Source organism: Salmo salar, unplaced genomic scaffold (assembly GCF_905237065.1).
Source record: "Salmo salar unplaced genomic scaffold, Ssal_v3.1, whole genome shotgun sequence".
Classification (NCBI taxonomy): Eukaryota; Metazoa; Chordata; class Actinopteri; order Salmoniformes; family Salmonidae; genus Salmo; species Salmo salar.
Window position 1 is genome coordinate 43,777 of NW_025550551.1, and position 19,196 is coordinate 62,972.

Genomic DNA, 19,196 nt, shown 5'->3' on the forward strand with positions numbered 1-19,196 from the left:
GTTTTATATGTAAACGCATTATTAACACCAAGCTACTGCGTAAAGTCGTTTTATATGTAAACGCATTATTAACTCCAAGCTACTGCGTAAAGTCGTTTTATATGTAAACGCATTATTAACTCCAAGCTACCGCGTAAAGTCGTTTTTTATATGTAAACACAGTAACTCCAAGCTACTGCGTAAAGTCGTTTTATATGTAAACGCATTATTAACTCCAAGCTACTGCGTAAAGTCGTTTTATATGTAAACGCATTATTAACTCCAAGCTACTGCGTAAAGTCGTTTTATATGTAAACACATTATTAACTCCAAGCTACTGCGTAAAGTCGTTTTATATGTAAACGCATTATTAACACCAAGCTACTGCGTAAAGTCGTTTTATATGTAAACACATTATTAACTCCAAGCTACTGCGTAAAGTCGTTTTATATGTAAACGCATTATTAACACCAAGCTACTGCGTAAAGTCGTTTTATATGTAAACACATTATTAACTCCAAGCTACTGCGTAAAGTCGTTTTATATGTAAACGCATTATTAACTCCAAGCTACTGCGTAAAGTCGTTTTATATGTAAACGCATTATTAACACCAAGCTACTGCGTAAAGTCGTTTTATATGTAAACACATTATTAACTCCAAGCTACTGCGTAAAGTCGTTTTATATGTAAACGCATTATTAACACCAAGCTACTGCGTAAAGTCGTTTTATATGTAAACGCATTATTAACTCCAAGCTACTGCGTAAAGTCGTTTTATATGTAAACGCATTATTAACTCCAAGCTACTGCGTAAAGTCGTTTTTTATATGTAAACGCATTATTAACTCCAAGCTACTGCGTAAAGTCGTTTTTTATATGTAAACACAGTAACTCCAAGCTACTGCGTAAAGTTGGCTAATCGAAGCGATCAACAACAAAAAATAACAGCTGCTTCGTGGGGTTAGAGAGAGAGATGCCGAAATACTAAGACCAGAAACGAAACGGCATCAACACACCTCCACACGCAACTACCGGATGCTGTTAGTGAGACCAGAGAGAGAGAGAGAGAGCGCATCTCATTTCCCTCTCCACCGTTTTTTTTTGTTGTTGTAAAGAGAGTAGCAAGGTGTGTAAGTGACGCATATAAACGTGTATAAGTAGTTTTGTGCATATAGAATAATTATAGAATAATTAGGCTATTGTGTTTCGCTTTAAGCAGTATTTATAAAGTAGCCTTAAATGTATATACCGTAAAAAAAAAATACAAAAAATACGCTACTTTTTTTATCGAGTCAAAAAATGCTTTGAGCTGAAGCGGAACATCCTTCCGCTGCCATCATGAAGACAGGCTGCGGGGTCTGACAACACGGTGAGTTTATCTTTGTTCTTCTATTCCTCTCGTCTATGAGAAGTAACAACGTTTTTTTATTTTTATTCATGTCTTTTCTTTTAAATCCAGACAGAATGACTCATTTTTAATATGAGCCGACTAAAATACATTTGATATATTGGAGAGTCACAGTAGAGGATTATTATCGAGTTTGGCATTTCATATTCATTGTTTAAAAACCAATAATCCTACACCCCCCCCCAAAAAAATGTTTCATTATCCAATTATAACTATTTCTATCTCAAATAAAATGATAAACGACAACATGAATCTCTTACATTTGGTTTCACATAAATCGTCTGTATTTGAATGGTTAGAGTTGAGCGTAAGTGGGCCTGCCTTACGCTTCTAGACGGTCACGATGTACGGGGTTAAACTAGGTTAAAACAAAATGTCAGTCGTCATGGCAGGGTGAAGAACAGAGCTTTTCAACTCTTCATGGAGGGTAGATGATGTTTGAATAGGCCCTTTTAATAACTCTCTAATCTATTGTCTTTATAAAGTCACGATGACTGGTGTCTTTATTTTAAATAAAACATTCGTCATGTGAATAATAATACCGTTATATTCTTCCTACGCCTTTAATTAATACAGGATCAGTTGGGTAAAAGACAAGCACACCTTCAGTCTGCTGTGGGCTGCATTTGGCCCTGGGGGGGGGCTGCCATTGCTGAGTAGAGTGAGTAGTCAGTAGTCTAGTTAGTAGTCTAGTTAGTGGTCTAGTTAGTAGCCTAGTTAGTCCTGCCCGGGGGGCTGCCATTGCTGAGTAGAGTGAGTAGTCAGTAGTCTAGTTAGTAGTCTAGTTAGTGGTCTAGTTAGTCCTGCCCGGGGGGCTGCCATTGCTGTGTAGAGTGAGTAGTCAGTAGTCTAGTTAGTGGTCTAGTTAGTTGCCTAGTTAGTCCTGCCCGGGGGGCTGCCATTGCTGTGTAGAGTGAGTAGTCTAGTTAGTAGTCGAGTTAGTAGTCTAGTTAGTAGTCTAGTTAGTAGTCTAGTTAGTAGCCTAGTTAGTCCTGCCCGGGGGGCTGCCATTGCTGTGTAGGGTGAGTAGTCGGTAGTCTAGTTAGTCTATAGTCTAGTTGGGAGTCAGTAGTGTAGTCAATAGTCTAGTTAATCTATAGTCTAGTCTAGTCAGTAGTCTAGTCAGTAGTCTAGTTAATCTATAGTCTAGTCTAGTCAGTGTCTAGTTAGTAGTCAATAATCTAGTCAGTAGTCAAATCAAATCAATTTTTTTTTTATATATATATATTTTTTTTATATAGCCCTTCGTACATCAGCTGATATCTCAAAGTGCTGTACAGAAACCCAGCCTAAAACCCCAAACAGCAAGCAAAGCATGTGAAAGAAGCACGGTGGCTAGGAAAAACTCCCTAGGAAAAACTCCCTAGAAAGGCCAAAAACCTAGGAAGAAACCTAGAGAGGAACCAGGCTATGAGGGGTGGCCAGTCCTCTTCTGGCTGTGCTGGGTGGAGATTAGAAACCTAGAGAGGAACCAGGCTCTGAGGGGTGGCCAGTCCTCTTCTGGCTGTGCAGGGTGGATATTATAACAGAACATGGTCAAGATGTTAAAATGTTAAAATGTTCATAAATGACCAGCATGGTCAAATAATAATAATCATAGTAGTTGTCGAGGGTGCAACAAGCACGTCCGGTGAACAGGTCAGGGTTCCATAGCCGCAGGCAGAACAGTTGAAACTGGAGCAGCAGCACGGCCAGGTGGACTGGGGACAGCAAGGAGTCATCATACCAGGTAGTCCTGAGGCATGGTCCTAGGGCTCAGGTCCTCCGAGAGAAAGACAGAAAGAGAGATGGATATATATATATATATATATATACAAAAACTATCAACAGGTAAAAACGAGGTGATTTGTGTTCGCTGTGTTTGTTGGCTACTGTAACTCCTCGGAAAACAACCGTGTCCTGACGAGAGAGAGAGCACTTTTTTCTATGTCAGGTTGAAACCGGGCCTCATTAGCTTCGTTGTTATGGATGTTTCCGAATAAAATGTCACTGGGAAACGGCTTAAACAAATGCAGATACTTTTTGTTGTTGTTGTTATTCTGGCTGCGCTGTTTTAACGTGACTGTAAATTAGCCGTAGTTTTCTAGCTGAGCAAGTCAGGGATAATAAGGATGTTGACAGCCAGTATGGCAACGGAACATTTAGACTGAACGACTGGGTCCATAGATACAGAACGACTGGGTCCATAGATACAGAACGACTGGGTCCATAGATACAGAACGACTGGGTCCATAGATACAGAACGACTGGGTCAATAGATACTGAACGACTGGGTCCATAGATACAGAACGACTGGGTCCATAGATACACAACGACTGGGTCCATAGATACTGAACGACTGGGTCCATAGATACTGAACGACTGGGTCCATAGATACAGAACGACTGGGTCCATAGATACAGAACGACTGGGTCCATAGATACTGAACGACTGGGTCCATAGATACAGAACGACTGGGTCCATAGATACAGAACGACTGGGTCCATAGATACAGAACGACTGGGTCCATAGATACAGAACGACTGGGTCCATAGATACAGAACGACTGGGTCCATAGATACAGAACGACTGGGTCGGGTCCATAGATACAGAACGACTGGGTCGGGTCCATAGATACAGAACGACTGGGTCCATAGATACAGAACGACTGGGTCCATAGATACTGAACGACTGGGTCAGGTCCATAGATACAGAACGACTGGGTCCATAGATACAGAACGACTGGGTCCATAGATACAGAACGACTGGGTCCATAGATACTGAACGACTGGGTCAGGTCCATAGATACAGAACGACTGGGTCCATAGATACTGAACGACTGGGTCCATAGATACAGAACGACTGGGTCCATAGATACAGAACGACTGGGTCCATAGATACTGAACGACTGGGTAGGGTCCATAGATACAGAACGACTGGGTCGGGTCCATAGATACAGAACGACTGGGTCCATAGATACAGAACGACTGGGTCCATAGATACAGAACGACTGGGTCCATAGATACTGAACGACTGGGTCCATAGATACTGAACGACTGGGTCCATAGATACACAACGACTGGGTCCATAGATACAGAACGACTGGGTCCATAGATACAGAACGACTGGGTCCATAGATACGCAACGACTGGGTCCATAGATACAGAACGACTGGGTCCATAGAAACAGAACGACTGGGTCCATAGATACAGAACGACTGGGTCCATAGATACAGAACGACTGGGTCCATAGATACAGAACGACTGGGTCGGGTCCATAGATACAGAACGACTGGGTCGGGTCCATAGATACAGAACGACTGGGTCCATAGATACAGAACGACTGGGTCCATAGATACAGAACGACTGGGTCCATAGATACAGAACGACTGGGTCCATAGATACTGAACGACTGGGTCGGGTCCATAGATACTGAACGACTGGGTCCATAGATACAGAACGACTGGGTCGGGTCCATAGATACAGAACAGAACCGATAGAACGAACGACCAGCCTGCTCGGGTAGCAACCCAAGTTTTGTGTCTGGACTATATATTGTGGAAGGACGAAATAGTATGAATAAATTAATCAAAATAAATATATTTATTTTTAATGAAAATATGTCAATCCTTATTTTTTAAAATATATTCGTAACCTCGTTGTATAAAAGTGAAAAAGCCCTCGAAGGCGATGTTTGGAAGATTTATATATCGGCACGGATTGCCGGTGTCCAATATTTTCCTCCAAAACACCGTCTTCTCTGGCGTTATCGCTGAAGGACTGAAGGAGTTTAGTTAATAACCAAAATCTACGGGTCGGCGCTGTCCTCACTCCCTCCTACAGCGCTGGGTCACTACGGAGAGGAGAAGGTACATGCTCTGATGTTTTTAGACCAGCTTTTTCTCTGTAATTTTAATGTCAAATCAATCACATTTATTTTATATAGCCCTTAAAATAGCTGAATCTGTTGTGTTTTAGTGCTGGGCTGGAACGAAAACCTGTACTCTTAGTAGCTCTCCTTATCAGAGCAACCCCCCCCCCCCCCCCCACGAGTCAACAATGTCCTCATAAGATAATGTCCTCGCAGCTCTCTCTCGTACGCCGGGCCCTGATTGGATGGAATAACCAACCACCTGTGACGTCAGGTGACCTCGATTGATCGCAGGAGGCGGAGCCTGGAGTCATCTCCGTGGCGTACACACAGAGAGAAGTAAGTATAGAGGAACTGAGAGAGACGGGGGGAGAGAGAGAGGTGTGTGGAGAGAGAGAGGTGTGTGTGGAGAGAGAGAGAGAGGGATGTGTGTGTAGAGAAAGAGGTGTGTGTGTGTAGAGAGAGAGGTGTGTGGAGAGAGAGAGAGGGGTGTGTGTGTAGAGAGAGAGAGAGAGGTGTGTGTGGAGAGAGAGAGAGAGGGGTGTGTGTGTAGAGAGAGAGGTGTGTGTGGAGAGAGAGAGATGTGTGTGGAGAGAGAGAGGTGTGTGTGTAGAGAGAGAGAGACAGAGAGGTGTGTGTGGAGAGAGAGAGAGGTGTGTGTGTGTAGAGAGAGAGAGACAGAGGGGTGTGTGTGTGTGTAGAGAATGAGGTGTGTGTGTAGAGAGAGAGGTGTGTGTGTAGAGAGAGAGGTGTGTGTAGAGAGAGAGGTGTGTGTGTGTAGAGAGAGAGGTGTGTGTGTAGAGAGAGGGGTGTGTGTGTAGAGAGAGAGGTGTGTGTGAGAGAGAGAGAGAGAGAGGGGTGTGTGTGTAGAGAGAGAGAGAGGTGTGTGTGGAGAGAGAGAGAGGTGTGTGTGTAGAGAGAGAGAGAGACAGGGGGTGTGTGTGTGTAGAGAAAGAGGTGTGTGTGTAGAGAGAGAGAGAGGTGTGTGTGTAGAGAGAGAGAGAGAGGAGTGTGTTTAGAGAGAGAGAGGTGTGTGTGTAGAGAGAGAGAGGTGTGTGTGTAGAGAGAGAGAGGGTGTGTGTTTAGAGAGAGAGAGGTGTGTGTAGAGAGAGAGGTGTGTGTAGAGAGAGAGGTGTGTGTGTAGAGAGAGAGAGACAGAGAGGTGTGTGTGGAGAGAGAGAGAGGTGTGTGTGTGTAGAGAGAGAGAGACAGAGGGGTGTGTGTGTGTGTAGAGAATGAGGTGTGTGTGTAGAGAGAGAGGTGTGTGTGTAGAGAGAGAGGTGTGTGTAGAGAGAGAGATGTGTGTGTGTAGAGAGAGGTGTGTGTGTAGAGAGAGGGGTGTGTGTGTAGAGAGAGAGGTGTGTGTAGAGAGAGAGAGAGAGAGAGGGGTGTGTGTGTGAGAGAGAGAGAGGTGTGTGTGGAGAGAGAGAGAGGTGTGTGTGTAGAGAGAGAGAGAGACAGGGGGTGTGTGTGTGTAGAGAAAGAGGTGTGTGTGAGAGAGAGAGAGGTGTGTGTGTGTAGAGAGAGAGAGAGGAGTGTGTTTAGAGAGAGAGAGGTGTGTGTGTAGAGAGAGAGAGGTGTGTGTGTAGAGAGAGAGAGGGGTGTGTGTTTAGAGAGAGAGAGGTGTGTGTAGAGAGAGAGGTGTGTGTAGAGAGAGAGGTGTGTGTAGAGAGAGAGGTGTGTGTAGAGAGAGAGGTGTGTGTAGAGAGAGTGGTGTGTGTAGAGAGAGAGGTGTGTGTGTAGAGAGAGAGGTGTGTGTAGAGAGAGAGGTGTAGAGAGAGAGGTGTGTGTAGAGAGAGGTGTGTGTGTAGAGAGAGAGATGTGTGTGTAGAGAGAGAGAGAGAGGTGTGTGTGTGTAGAGAGAGAGAGAGAGAGGTGTGTGTAGAGAGAGAGAGGGGTGTGTAGAGAGAGAGATGTGTGTGTGTGTGTAGAGAGAGAGGTGTGTGTAGAGAGAGAGAGGTGTGTGTGTAGAGAGAGAGAGGGGTGTGTGTAGAGAGAGAGGTGTGTGTGTGTAGAGAGAGAGAGCTGTGTGTGTAGAGAGAGAGGTGTGTGTGTAGAGAGAGAGGTGTGTGTATAGAGAGAGGTGTGTGTAGAGAGAGAGGTGTGTGTGTAGAGAGAGAGAGTGTGTGTAGAGAGAGAGAGGTGTGTGTAGAGAGAGAGGTGTGTGTAGAGAGAGAGAGGTGTGTGTGAGAGAGAGAGGGGTGTGTAAGAGAGAGAGATGTGTGTGTAGAGAGAGAGATGTGTGTGTAGAGAGAGAGGTGTGTGTGTGTGTAGAGAGAGAGGTGTGTGTAGAGAGAGGTGTGTGTGTAGAGAGAGAGAGGGGGTGTGTGTAGAGAGAGAGGTGTGTGTGTGTAGAGAGAGAGCTGTGTGTGTAGAGAGAGAGGTGTGTGTGTAGAGAGAGAGGTGTGTGTGTAGAGAGAGAGGGTGTGTGTAGAGAGAGAGGTGTGTGTGTAGAGAGAGAGGTGTGTGTGTAGAGAGAGAGGTGTGTGTGTAGAGAGAGAGGTGTGTGTGTAGAGAGAGAGGTGTGTGTGTAGAGAGAGAGGTGTGTGAGAGAGAGGTGTGTAGAGAGAGAGAGGTGTGTGTGTAGAGAGAGAGAGGTGTGTAGAGAGAGAGAGGTGTGTGTGAGAGAGAGAGAGAGAGGTGTGTGTAGAGAGAGAGGTGTGTGTGTAGAGAGAGAGGTGTGTGTGGAGAGAGAGGTGTGTGTGTAGAGAGAGAGGTGTGTGTGTAGAGAGAGAGGTGTGTAGAGAGAGAGAGAGGTGTGTAGAGAGAGAGAGAGGTGTGTGTAGAGAGAGAGAGAGGTGTGTGTAGAGAGAGAGAGAGGTGTGTGTAGAGAGAGAGGTGTGTGTGTAGAGAGAGAGGTGTGTGTGTAGAGAGAGAGAGGTGTGTGTGTAGAGAGAGAGGTGTGTGTGTAGAGAGAGAGAGAGGTGTGTAGAGAGAGAGAGAGGTGTGTAGAGAGAGAGAGAGGTGTGTAGAGAGAGAGAGAGGTGTGTGTAGAGAGAGAGAGGTGTGTGTAGAGAGAGAGAGGTGTGTGTGAGAGAGAGGGTGTGTGTAGAGAGAGAGAGGGGTGTGTGTAGAGAGAGAGGTGTGTGTGTAGAGAGAGAGAGGTGTGTGTGTATAGAGAGAGAGAGGTGTGTAGAGAGAGAGAGAGGTGTGTAGAGAGAGAGAGGTGTGTAGAGAGAGAGGTGTGTGTAGAGAGAGAGGTGTGTGTAGAGAGAGAGAGAGGTGTGTGTGTAGAGAGAGAGAGGTGTGTGTGTGAGAGAGAGAGAGAGGTGTGTGTGTAGAGAGAGAGAGGTGTGTGTAGAGAGAGAGAGGTGTGTGTGTAGAGAGAGAGGTGTGTGTAGAGAGAGAGAGGTGTGTGTAGAGAGAGAGAGGTGTGTGTGTAGAGAGAGAGGTGTGTGTGTGAGAGAGAGGTGTGTGTGTAGAGAGAGAGGTGTGTGTGTAGAGAGAGAGGTGTGTGTGTAGAGAGAGAGGTGTGTGTGTAGAGAGAGAGGTGTGTGTAGAGAGAGAGGTGTGTGTGTAGAGAGAGAGGTGTGTGTGTAGAGAGAGGTGTGTGTGTAGAGAGAGAGGTGTGTGTGTAGAGAGAGAGGTGTGTGTGTAGAGAGAGAGGGTGTGTGTAGAGAGAGAGAGGTGTGTGTAGAGAGAGAGGTGTGTGTGTAGAGAGAGAGGTGTGTGTAGAGAGAGAGGTGTGTGTGTAGAGAGAGAGAGTGTGTGTGTAGAGAGAGAGGTGTGTGTGAGAGAGAGGTGTGTGTGTAGAGAGAGAGGTGTGTGTAGAGAGAGAGAGGGTGTGTGTAGAGAGAGAGAGAGTGTGTGTGTAGAGAGAGAGAAGTGTGTGTGGAGAGAGAGAGTGTGTAGAGAGAGAGGTGTGTGTGTAGAGAGAGAGGTGTGTGTGTAGAGAGAGAGGTGTGTGTGTAGAGAGAGAGGTGTGTGTGTGTAGAGAGAGAGGTGTGTGTGTGTTAGAGAGAGAGGTGTGTGTGTAGAGAGAGAGGTGTGTGTAGAGAGAGAGAGGGGGGTGTGTAGAGAGGAGAGAGGTGTGTGTAGAGAGAGAGAGGTGTGTGTAGAGAGAGGAGAGAGGTGTGTGTAGAGAGAGGTGTGTGTGTAGAGAGAGAGGTGTGTGTGTAGAGAGAGAGGTGTGTGTGTAGAGAGAGAGAGGGGTGTGTAGAGAGAGAGAGAGAGGTGTGTAGAGAGAGAGAGTGTGTGTGTGAGAGAGAGAGAGTGTGTGTAGAGAGAGAGGTGTGTGTAGAGAGAGAGGTGTGTGTGTAGAGAGAGAGGTGTGTGTGTGAGAGAGAGAGGTGTGTGTGTAGAGAGAGAGGTGTGTGTGTGAGAGAGAGAGGTGTGTGTGTGAGAGAGAGAGAGGTGTGTGTGTAGAGAGAGAGGTGTGTGTGTAGAGAGAGAGGTGTGTAGAGAGAGAGAGGGGTGTGTAGAGAGAGTGAGAGAGGTGTGTGTGTAGAGAGAGAGGTGTGTGTGTAGAGAGAGAGGTGTGTGTGTAGAGAGAGAGGTGTGTAGAGAGAGAAGGGTGTGTAGAGAGAGAGAGAGGGGTGTGTAGAGAGAGAGAGAGAGGTGTGTGAGAGAGAGAGAGAGGTGTGTAGAGAGAGAGAGAGGTGTGTAGAGAGAGAGAGGTGTGTGTGTGTAGAGAGAGAGAGAGGTGTGTGTAGAGAGAGAGGGTGAGAGAGAGAGAGAGAGAGAGAGAGAGAGAGAGAGAGAGCAGAGAGAGAGACAGAGACAGAGAGAGAGACAGAGACAGAGACAGAGACAGAGACAGAGAGAGACAGAGAGAGAGAGACAGAGACAGAGAGAGACAGAGAGAGAGAGACCTTCAGCTTCTCTACTGTAGCAGTAGAGCCAGTAAACAGTCTGTGGTGAGAGAGAGACAGATGTAGTTGGCATCATGACTCCACACATGAGGTGACCACAACCCCCTGATCTCAACCCTCCTCTACTTCAGGACTACAACATCTCCCTAAAGAACTACAACCCCCAGAGAGATGGTGACCACAACCCCCTGATCTCAACCCTCCTCTCCTTCAGGACTACAACATCTCCCTAAAGAACTACAACCCCCAGAGAGATGGTGACCACAACCCCCTGATCTCAACCATCCTCTCCTTCAGGACTACAACATCTCCCTAAAGAACTACAACCCCCACAGAGACGGGGACCACCATCACACTATGGACGTCACAACCCCCTGAGCTCCACAAGGACTACAACTCAACATCTCCCTAAAGGACTACAACCCCCAGGGTTCTGAGCGGAGCAGCCATGAGCGCAGCAGCAGCAGCAGCGGAGACCCAGGTGAAGTGTGTGCTGGTGGGGGACAGCGCTGTTGGGAAGACGGCCCTCCTGGTTCGCTTCACCTCAGAGACGTTTCCTGACTGCTACAAACCAACTGTGTACGAGAACACTGGCGTAGAAGTCTACATGGACGGGGCTCCGGTAGGAATAATACACTTTACAGTAATACACTTTACGGTAATACACTTTACGGTAATACACTTTACGGTAATACACTTTACGGTAATACACTTTACATCATTTAACTACTACAATAATACCCTTTACAGTAATACACTTTACAGTAATACACTTTACGGTAATACACTTTACGGTAATACACTTTACGGTAATACACTTTACAGTAATACACTTTACCAACACTACAATAATACCCTTTATAATAATACACTTTACAATAATACACTTTACAATAATACACTTTACGATACACTTTAAATACTACTACGATAATACACTTTACAATAATACACTTTACAGTAATACACTTTACAATAATACACTTTACATCATTTAACTACTACAATTATTTAAATAATACACGTAATACACTTTACAATAATACACTTTACATCATTTAACTACTACAATAATACACTTTACAATAATACCCTTTACAGTAATACACTTTACAATAATACCCTTTACAGTAATACACTTTACGATAATACACTTTACAATAATACACTTTACAATAATACCCTTTACATCAGGGCTGTTCAACTGGCGGCCCGCGGACCATTTCCGGCCTGTTTATTGATTGAGACTGGTCCTTCTGTATGAGCGGTAATGAAAGATCTGCCAGATAATCCACCGTTCAGCGCCAAGCAATACGGCGATTGGCTGTAGTGTGGTTGTTAGCGGTTTCCAGAGCTTATATGGGCATGTTGATTTCTATTTTCTTCATATGAATTTGGCTCCAGTGTTTTTATGAATGATTTTTTTTTTTAAATATATAAAATATTCTGACGCCCCATTCCTGAAAGCTACAACTCTCAGGAACACGTTTCCCTCTGTGATTCTCACATGGACTCGTGAGAGAGTGGGACAAAACGACCTAATGGCTGAGGGAAAGGAATTCAAAGGATGTATTTGATTTTTTATTTAACCTTTTTATTTAACGAGGCAAGTCAGTTAAGAACAAAATTCTTATTTACAATGACGGTGTTACCGGGGGAACAGTGGGGTTTAACTGCCTTGTTCAGGGGGCAGAACGACAGATTTTTACCTTGTCAGCTCGGGGGATTCGATCTAGCAACCTTTCGGTTACTGGCCCAACGCTCTAACCACTAGACTAGCCGCAACGCTCTAACCACTAGGCTACCTGCCTCCTCTAACCACTAGGCTACCTGCCTCCTCCTCTAACCACTAGGCTACCTGCCTCCTCTAACCACTAGGCTACCTGCCTCCTCTAACCAATAGGCTACTTGCCTCCTCTAACCACTAGGCTACCTGCCTCCTCCTCTAACCACTAGGCTACCCGCCTCCTCTAACCACTAGGCTACCTGCCTCCTCTAACCACTAGGCTACCTGCCTCCTCTAACCACTAGGCTACCCGCCTCCTCTAACCACTAGGCTACCTGCCTCCTCTAACCACTAGGCTACCCGCCTCCTCTAACCACTAGGCTACCCGCCTCCTCTAACCACTAGGCTACCTGCCTCCTCTAACCACTAGGCTACCTGCCTCCTCCTCTAACCACTAGGCTACCTGACTCCTCCTCTAACCACTAGGCTACCTGCCTCCTCCTCTAACCACTAGGCTACCTGCCTCCTCCTCTAACCACTAGGTTACCTGCCTCCTCTAACCACTAGGCTACCTGCCTCCTCTAACCACTAGGCTACCTGCCTCCTCTAACCACTAGGCTACCTGCCTCCTCTAACCACTAGGCTACCCGCCTCCTCTAACCACTAGGCTACCTGCCTCCTCCTCTAACCACTAGGCTACCTGTCTCCTCCTCTAACCACTAGGCTACCTGTCTCCTCCTCTAACCACTAGGCTACCTGCCTCCTCCTCTAACCACTAGGCTACCTGCCTCCTCCTCTAACCACTAGGCTACCTGCCTCCTCCTCCTAACCACTAGGCTACCTGCCTCCTCCTCTAACCACTAGGCTACCTGCCTCCTCCTCTAACCACTAGGCTACCTGCCTCCTCCTCTAACCACTAGGCTACCTGCCTCCTCCTCTAACCACTAGGCTACCTGCCTCCTCCTCTAACCACTAGGCTACCTGCCTCCTCCTCTAACCACTAGGCTACCTGCCTCCTCCTCTAACCACTAGGCTACCTGCCTCCTCCTCTAACCACTAGGTTACCCGCCTCCTCTAACCACTAGGCTACCTGCCTCCTCCTCTAACCACTAGGCTACCTGCCTCCTCTAACCACTAGGTTACCCGCCTCCTCTAACCACCAGGCTACCTGCCTCCTCTAACCACTAGGCTACCTGCCTCCTCTAACCACCAGGCTACTTGCCTCCTCTAACCACTAGGCTACCTGCCTCCTCTAACCACTAGGCTACCTGCCTCCTCTAACCACTAGGCTACCTGCCTCCTCTAACCACTAGGCTACCTGCCTCCTCTAACCACCAGGCTACCTGCCTCCTCTAACCACTAGGCTACCCGCCTCCTCTAACCACTAGGCTACCTGCCTCCTCTAACCACTAGGCTACCTGCCTCCTCTAACCACTAGGCTACCTGCCTCCTCCTCTAACCACTAGGCTACCTGCCTCCTCCTCTAACCACTAGGCTACCTGCCTCCTCTAACCACTAGGCTACCTGCCTCCTCTAACCACTAGACTACCTGCCTCCTCTAACCACTAGGCTACCCGCCTCCTCTAACCACTAGGCTACCCGCCTCCTCTAACCACTAGGCTACCTGCCTCCTCTAACCACTAGGCTACCTGCCTCCTCTAACCACTAGGCTACCTGCCTCCTCTCACCACTAGGCTACCTGCCTCCTCTAACCACTAGGTTAACCACCTCCTCTAACCACTAGGCTACCTGCCTCCTCCTCTAACCACTAGGCTACCTGCCTCCTCCTCTAACCACTAGGCTACCTGCCTCCTCTAACCACTAGACTACCTGCCTCCTCTAACCACTAGGCTACCTGCCTCCTCTAACCACTAGGCTACCTGCCTCCTCTAACCACTAGGCTACCTGCCTCCTCTAACCACTAGGCTACCTGCCTCCTCTAACCACTAGGCTACCTGCCTCCTCTAACCACTAGGCTACCTGCCTCCTCTAACCACTAGGCTACCCGCCTCCTCTAACCACTAGGCTACCCGCCTCCTCTAACCACTAGGCTACCTGCCTCCTCTAACCACTAGGCTACCTGCCTCCTCTAACCACTAGGCTACCTGCCTCCTCTAACCACTAGGCTACCTGCCTCCTCTAACCACCAGGCTACCTGCCTCCTCTAACCACCAGGCTACCCGCCTCCTCTAACCACTAGGCTACCTGCCTCCTCTAACCACTAGGCTACCTGGCTCCTCTAACCACTAGGCTACCTGGCTCCTCTAACCACTAGGCTACCTGCCTCCTCCTCTAACCACTAGGCTACCTGCCTCCTCCTCTAACCACTAGGCTACCTGCCTCCTCCTCTAACCACTAGGCTACCTGCCTCCTCCTCTAACCACTAGGCTACCTGCCTCCTCTAACCACTAGGCTACCTGCCTCCTCTAACCACTAGGCTACCTGCCTCCTCTAACCACTAGGCTACCTGCCTCCTCTAACCACTAGGCTACCTGCCTCCTCTAACCACTAGGCTACCTGCCTCCTCTAACCACTAGACTACCTGCCTCCTCTAACCACTAGGCTACCTGCCTCCTCTAACCACTAGGCTACCTGCCTCCTCTAACCACTAGGCTACCTGCCTCCTCTAACCACTAGGCTACCTGCCTCCTCTCACCACTAGGCTACCTGCCTCCTCTAACCACTAGGCTACCTGCCTCCTCTAACCACTAGGCTACCTGCCTCCTCTCTAACCACTAGGCTACCTGCCTCCTCTAACCACTAGGCTACCCGCCTCCTCTAACCACTAGGCTACCTGCCTCCTCCTCTAACCACTAGGCTACCTGTCCTCCTCTAACCACTAGGCTACCTGCCTCCTCTAACCACTAGGCTACCTGCCTCCTCTAACCACTAGGCTACCTGCCTCCTCTAACCACTAGGCTACCTGCCTCCTCTAACCACTAGGCTACCTGCCTCCTCTAACCACTAGGCTACCTGCCTCCTCTAACCACTAGGCTACCTGCCTCCTCTAACCACTAGGCTACCTGCCTCCTCTAACCACTAGGCTACCCGCCTCCTCTAACCACTAGGCTACCCGCCTCCTCTAACCACTAGGCTACCTGCCTCCTCTAACCACTAGGCTACCTGCCTCCTCTAACCACTAGGCTACCTGCCTCCTCTAACCACTAGGCTACCTGCCTCCTCTAACCACCAGGCTACCTGCCTCCTCTAACCACTAGGCTACCCGCCTCCTCTAACCACTAGGCTACCCGCCTCCTCTAACCACATGGCTACCTGGCTCCTCTAACCACTAGGCTACCTGCCTCCTCTAACCACTAGGCTACCTGCCCTCCTCTAACCACTAGGCTACCTGCCTCCTCCTCTAACCACTAGGCTACCTGCCTCCTCCTCTAACCACTAGGCTAACCGCCTCCTCTAACCACTAGGCTACCTGCCTCCTCTAACCACTAGGCTACCTGCCTCCTCCTCTAACCACTAGGCTACCTGCCTCCTCTAACCACTAGGCTACCTGCCTCCTCCTCTAACCACTAGGCTACCTGCCTCCTCTAACCACTAGGCTACCCGCCTCCTCTAACCACTAGGCTACCCGCCTCCTCTAACCACTAGGCTACCTGCCTCCTCTAACCACTAGGCTACCTGCTCCTCCTCTAACCACTAGGCTACCTGCCTCCTCTAACCACTAGGCTACCTGCCTCCTCTAACCACTAGGCTACCTGCCTCCTCTAACCACTAGGCTACCCGCCTCCTCTAACCACTAGGCTACCTGCCTCCTCCTAACCACTAGGCTACCTGCCTCCTCCTCTAACCACTAGGCTACCTGCCTCCTCCTCTAACCACTAGGCTACCTGCCTCCTCCTCTAACCACTAGGCTACCTGCCTCCTCCTCTAACCACTAGGCTCCCTGCCTCCTCCTCTAACCACTAGGCTACCTGCCTCCTCCTCTAACCACTAGGCCACCTGCCTCCTCCTCTAACCACTAGGCTACCTGCCTCCTCCTCTAACCACTAGGCTACCTGCCTCCTCTAACCACCAGGCTACCTGCCTCCTCCTCTAACCACTAGGCTACCTGCCTCCTCCTCTAACCACTAGGCTACCTGCCTCCTCCTCTAACCACTAGGCTACCTGCCTCCTCCTCTAACCACTAGGCTACCTGCCTCCTCCTCTAACCACTAGGCTACCTGCCTCCTCCTCTAACCACAAGGCTACCTGCCTCCTCCTCTAACCACTAGGCTACCTGCCTCCTCTAACCACTAGGCTACCTGCCTCCTCCTCTAACCACTAGGCTACCGCCTCCTCCTCTAACCACTAGGCTACCTGCCTCCTCCTCTAACCACTAGGCTACCCGCCTCCTCTAACCACTAGGCTACCTGCCTCCTCCTCTAACCACTAGGCTACCCTCCTCCTCTAACCACTAGGCTACCGCCTCCTCCTCAACCACTAGGCTACCTGCCTCCTCCTCTAACCACTAGGCTACCTGCCTCCTCTAACCACTAGGCTACCTGCCTCCTCCTCTAACCACTAGGCTACCTGCCTCCTCCTCTAACCACTAGGCTACCTGCCTCCTCCTCTAACCACTAGGCTACCTGCCTCCTCCTCTAACCACTAGGCTACCTGCCTCCTCCTCTAACCACTAGGCTACCCGCCTCCTCCTCTAACCACCAGCCTCCCCTGCTGCCCCATTACTTTAATTATCTTTGTGTTTATTTATTGAGGTGCTTCGTTTTCAGATGGTTTTGAAATGACGTCGAACTACTTTTTAAGAAGCTTTTGTTAATCGTTGTTTGAATAATTGGCGAGCGGCGTTGCCCCCTTTTTCTCATTGTTTTGGTTGCTCATCAACTCACTTTTGTTGACCCCCCCCCTTCCCATTTCAGTCCTAATTACTTTCAGCGACATTTTAATTATAAGAAAAGTGTGTGTGCATTGTTTTATTTTTATTTTTGTAATTTTTTTTTTTTTACAATTCTTCCAAAGAATAATCGCAGGTGGAATATTTTAGGCCTCCCTGAAATTAACCTTCTTTAGTTTTTTACGTCTGTCCCCTGTAATAATATCGTTTGAATAGCCCCCTGCTTTACATAATTTACCTGTCACGATAATACCACTTTACATCATTGAACTATCACGATAATACACTTTACATCATTTTCCTATCACGATAATACGCTTTACATCATTTACCTATCACGATAATACCACTTTACATCATTTACCTATCACGATAATACACTTTACATCATTTACCTGTCACGATAATACCACTTTACATCATTTACCTATCACGATAACGCACTTTACATCATTTAACTATCACGATAATACGCTTTACATCATTTAACTATCACGATAATACCACTTTACAATAATACCACTTTACATCATTTACCTATCACGATAATACCGCTTTACATCATTTACCTATCACGATAATACGCTTTACATCATTTACCTATCACGATAATACGCTTTACATCATTTACCTGTCACGATAATACACTTTACAGCATTTACCTATCACGATAATACCACTTTACATCATTTACCTATCACGATAATACCACTTTACATCATTTACCTATCACGATAATACCACTTTACATAATTTACCTATCACGATAATACGCTTTACATCATTTACCTATCACAATAATACCACTTTACCTATCACGATAATACCACATTACAATAATACCCTTTACATCATTTACCTATCACAATAATACACTTTACAATAATACCACTTTACATCATTTACCTACCACAATAATACACTTTACAATAATACCACTTTACATCATTTACCTATCACAATAATACACTTTACAATAATACCACTTTACATCATTTACCTATCACAATAATACACTTTACAATAATACCACTTTACATCATTTACCTATCACGATAATACGCTTTACATCATTGAACTATCGCGATAATACCACTTTACATCATTGAACTATCACGATACATTAACACGATAGTGTCAACATCACGACCCACTGGAGAGGTCTGATGGTCACCTGATCAGGAAATATCCCTCACATCCTTCATGACCTTTACACCCTGATGGTGACGAGGCTGTTTATCCCCTGCGGTGTGTTTCGTCTTTTAATGCTTTATTTAAAGTGCATCTCGACGTCACAAGAATAAAACATTTTAAAACATTACAAACAAGATTTCGTAGAAGACAGAATAAAAAAAAATCATTGAATAATAAAAAAAAAGACACATTTATAATGTATTTTGTTTTACTCTCCAGATCAACCTGGGTCTGTGGGACACGGCAGGAAATGACACGTTCAGACAGATCCGTCCGATGTCCTATAAGCAGGCGGATGTGGTCCTGATCTGCTACTCCGTGGCCAACGCCGCCTCCCTCGCCAACGTCAAGCACAAGTGGCTGGTAGAGGTACGGGACTACCTTTTCTACTCTCTGAATAGATCCTTCTGGAAGTGTTGTGTGTGTGTTTTTATTGGATAGAGAGAGAGGTGAAAGGTCAGAGAGAGAGAGAGAGAGAGAGAGAGAGAGAGCAGCGGGACGGATTCCAACCCAGCGCTACGTAGAACACGATCTCCCCCCCGAGGCAGCAGCAGCTTACACCGCTAGACCAAATAAAAAATAAATAAATAAAAAATAACATTTTATATTCTTACAGACACGTCTGAAATAATCATTGAGTCGATTCAGGAAGTAGACACCAGATCAGTAGTGATCGGATTCCATTTTTCTTCTCTCAGTGAGAAGAAATTGGAATTAGAATTTCAGTTTACTTCCTGAGTTAATTGAAATGGAATTCAGCCCAACTCTGGCTTCATATTGTGTATCCAATACATGTTTAAAACTATTTGACTATAACAAAATGGTTTTAAAAAAAAAACATTTTTAATGTCATTTGTAGGTGCGTGAGAATCTTCCTCGTGTTCCGGTTCTGGTGGTGGCGACTCAGACGGACCAGCGTGACACCGGGCCTTACCGCGCCTCCTGCTCCTCCGCCGCCGAGGGCAAACGCCTCGCCCAGGACGTACGGGCCAAGGGGTACCTGGAGTGCTCGTCGCTAAGCAACCGCGGCGTGCAGCAGGTGTTCGAGTGTGCGGTGCGGACGGCGGTGAACCAGGCCAGGAAACGGACGCGTCCGCGGATGTTTGATATCAACAGCTGCACGGTGTTGATTTGACCTTTGACCTCAAAAAACCTTTGGGACCTCCTAGGGTTGGGGTTTGGTGATCGGTGGATACCCGAAGCCTCTAGCGACTGCTCTAGGATCAGGACTCGGGGCCCAGTGGCGACTCCGACTTGGACTCAACACCGGGGACTTGGGACCGGACTGGCGGCTTAGTGACTGGACTACATCACTGTATCTGAGGTGCTTGAACTATTCGAGTTCTCGCCCCGGCTCTGGGGTTTTGATTGGAAGTTCT

At 47.3% G+C, this 19,196-nt stretch overlaps 1 protein-coding gene across 1 annotated transcript; it reads left to right on the plus strand.

The window, feature by feature from the left end:
- The first annotated feature begins 1,018 nt into the window (after window positions 1-1,018).
- On the plus strand, window positions 1,019-19,134 carry LOC106590827 (rho-related GTP-binding protein RhoH). Its single transcript, XM_045713856.1, has 5 exons — window positions 1,019-1,349; window positions 5,454-5,576; window positions 10,180-10,670; window positions 18,037-18,186; window positions 18,677-19,134. Exons 3-5 carry the CDS (start codon window positions 10,497-10,499, stop codon window positions 18,950-18,952), a joined length of 600 nt encoding a protein of 199 aa, XP_045569812.1. The 5' UTR covers window positions 1,019-1,349; window positions 5,454-5,576; window positions 10,180-10,496; the 3' UTR covers window positions 18,953-19,134.
- The last annotated feature ends 62 nt before the right edge of the window (window positions 19,135-19,196 follow it).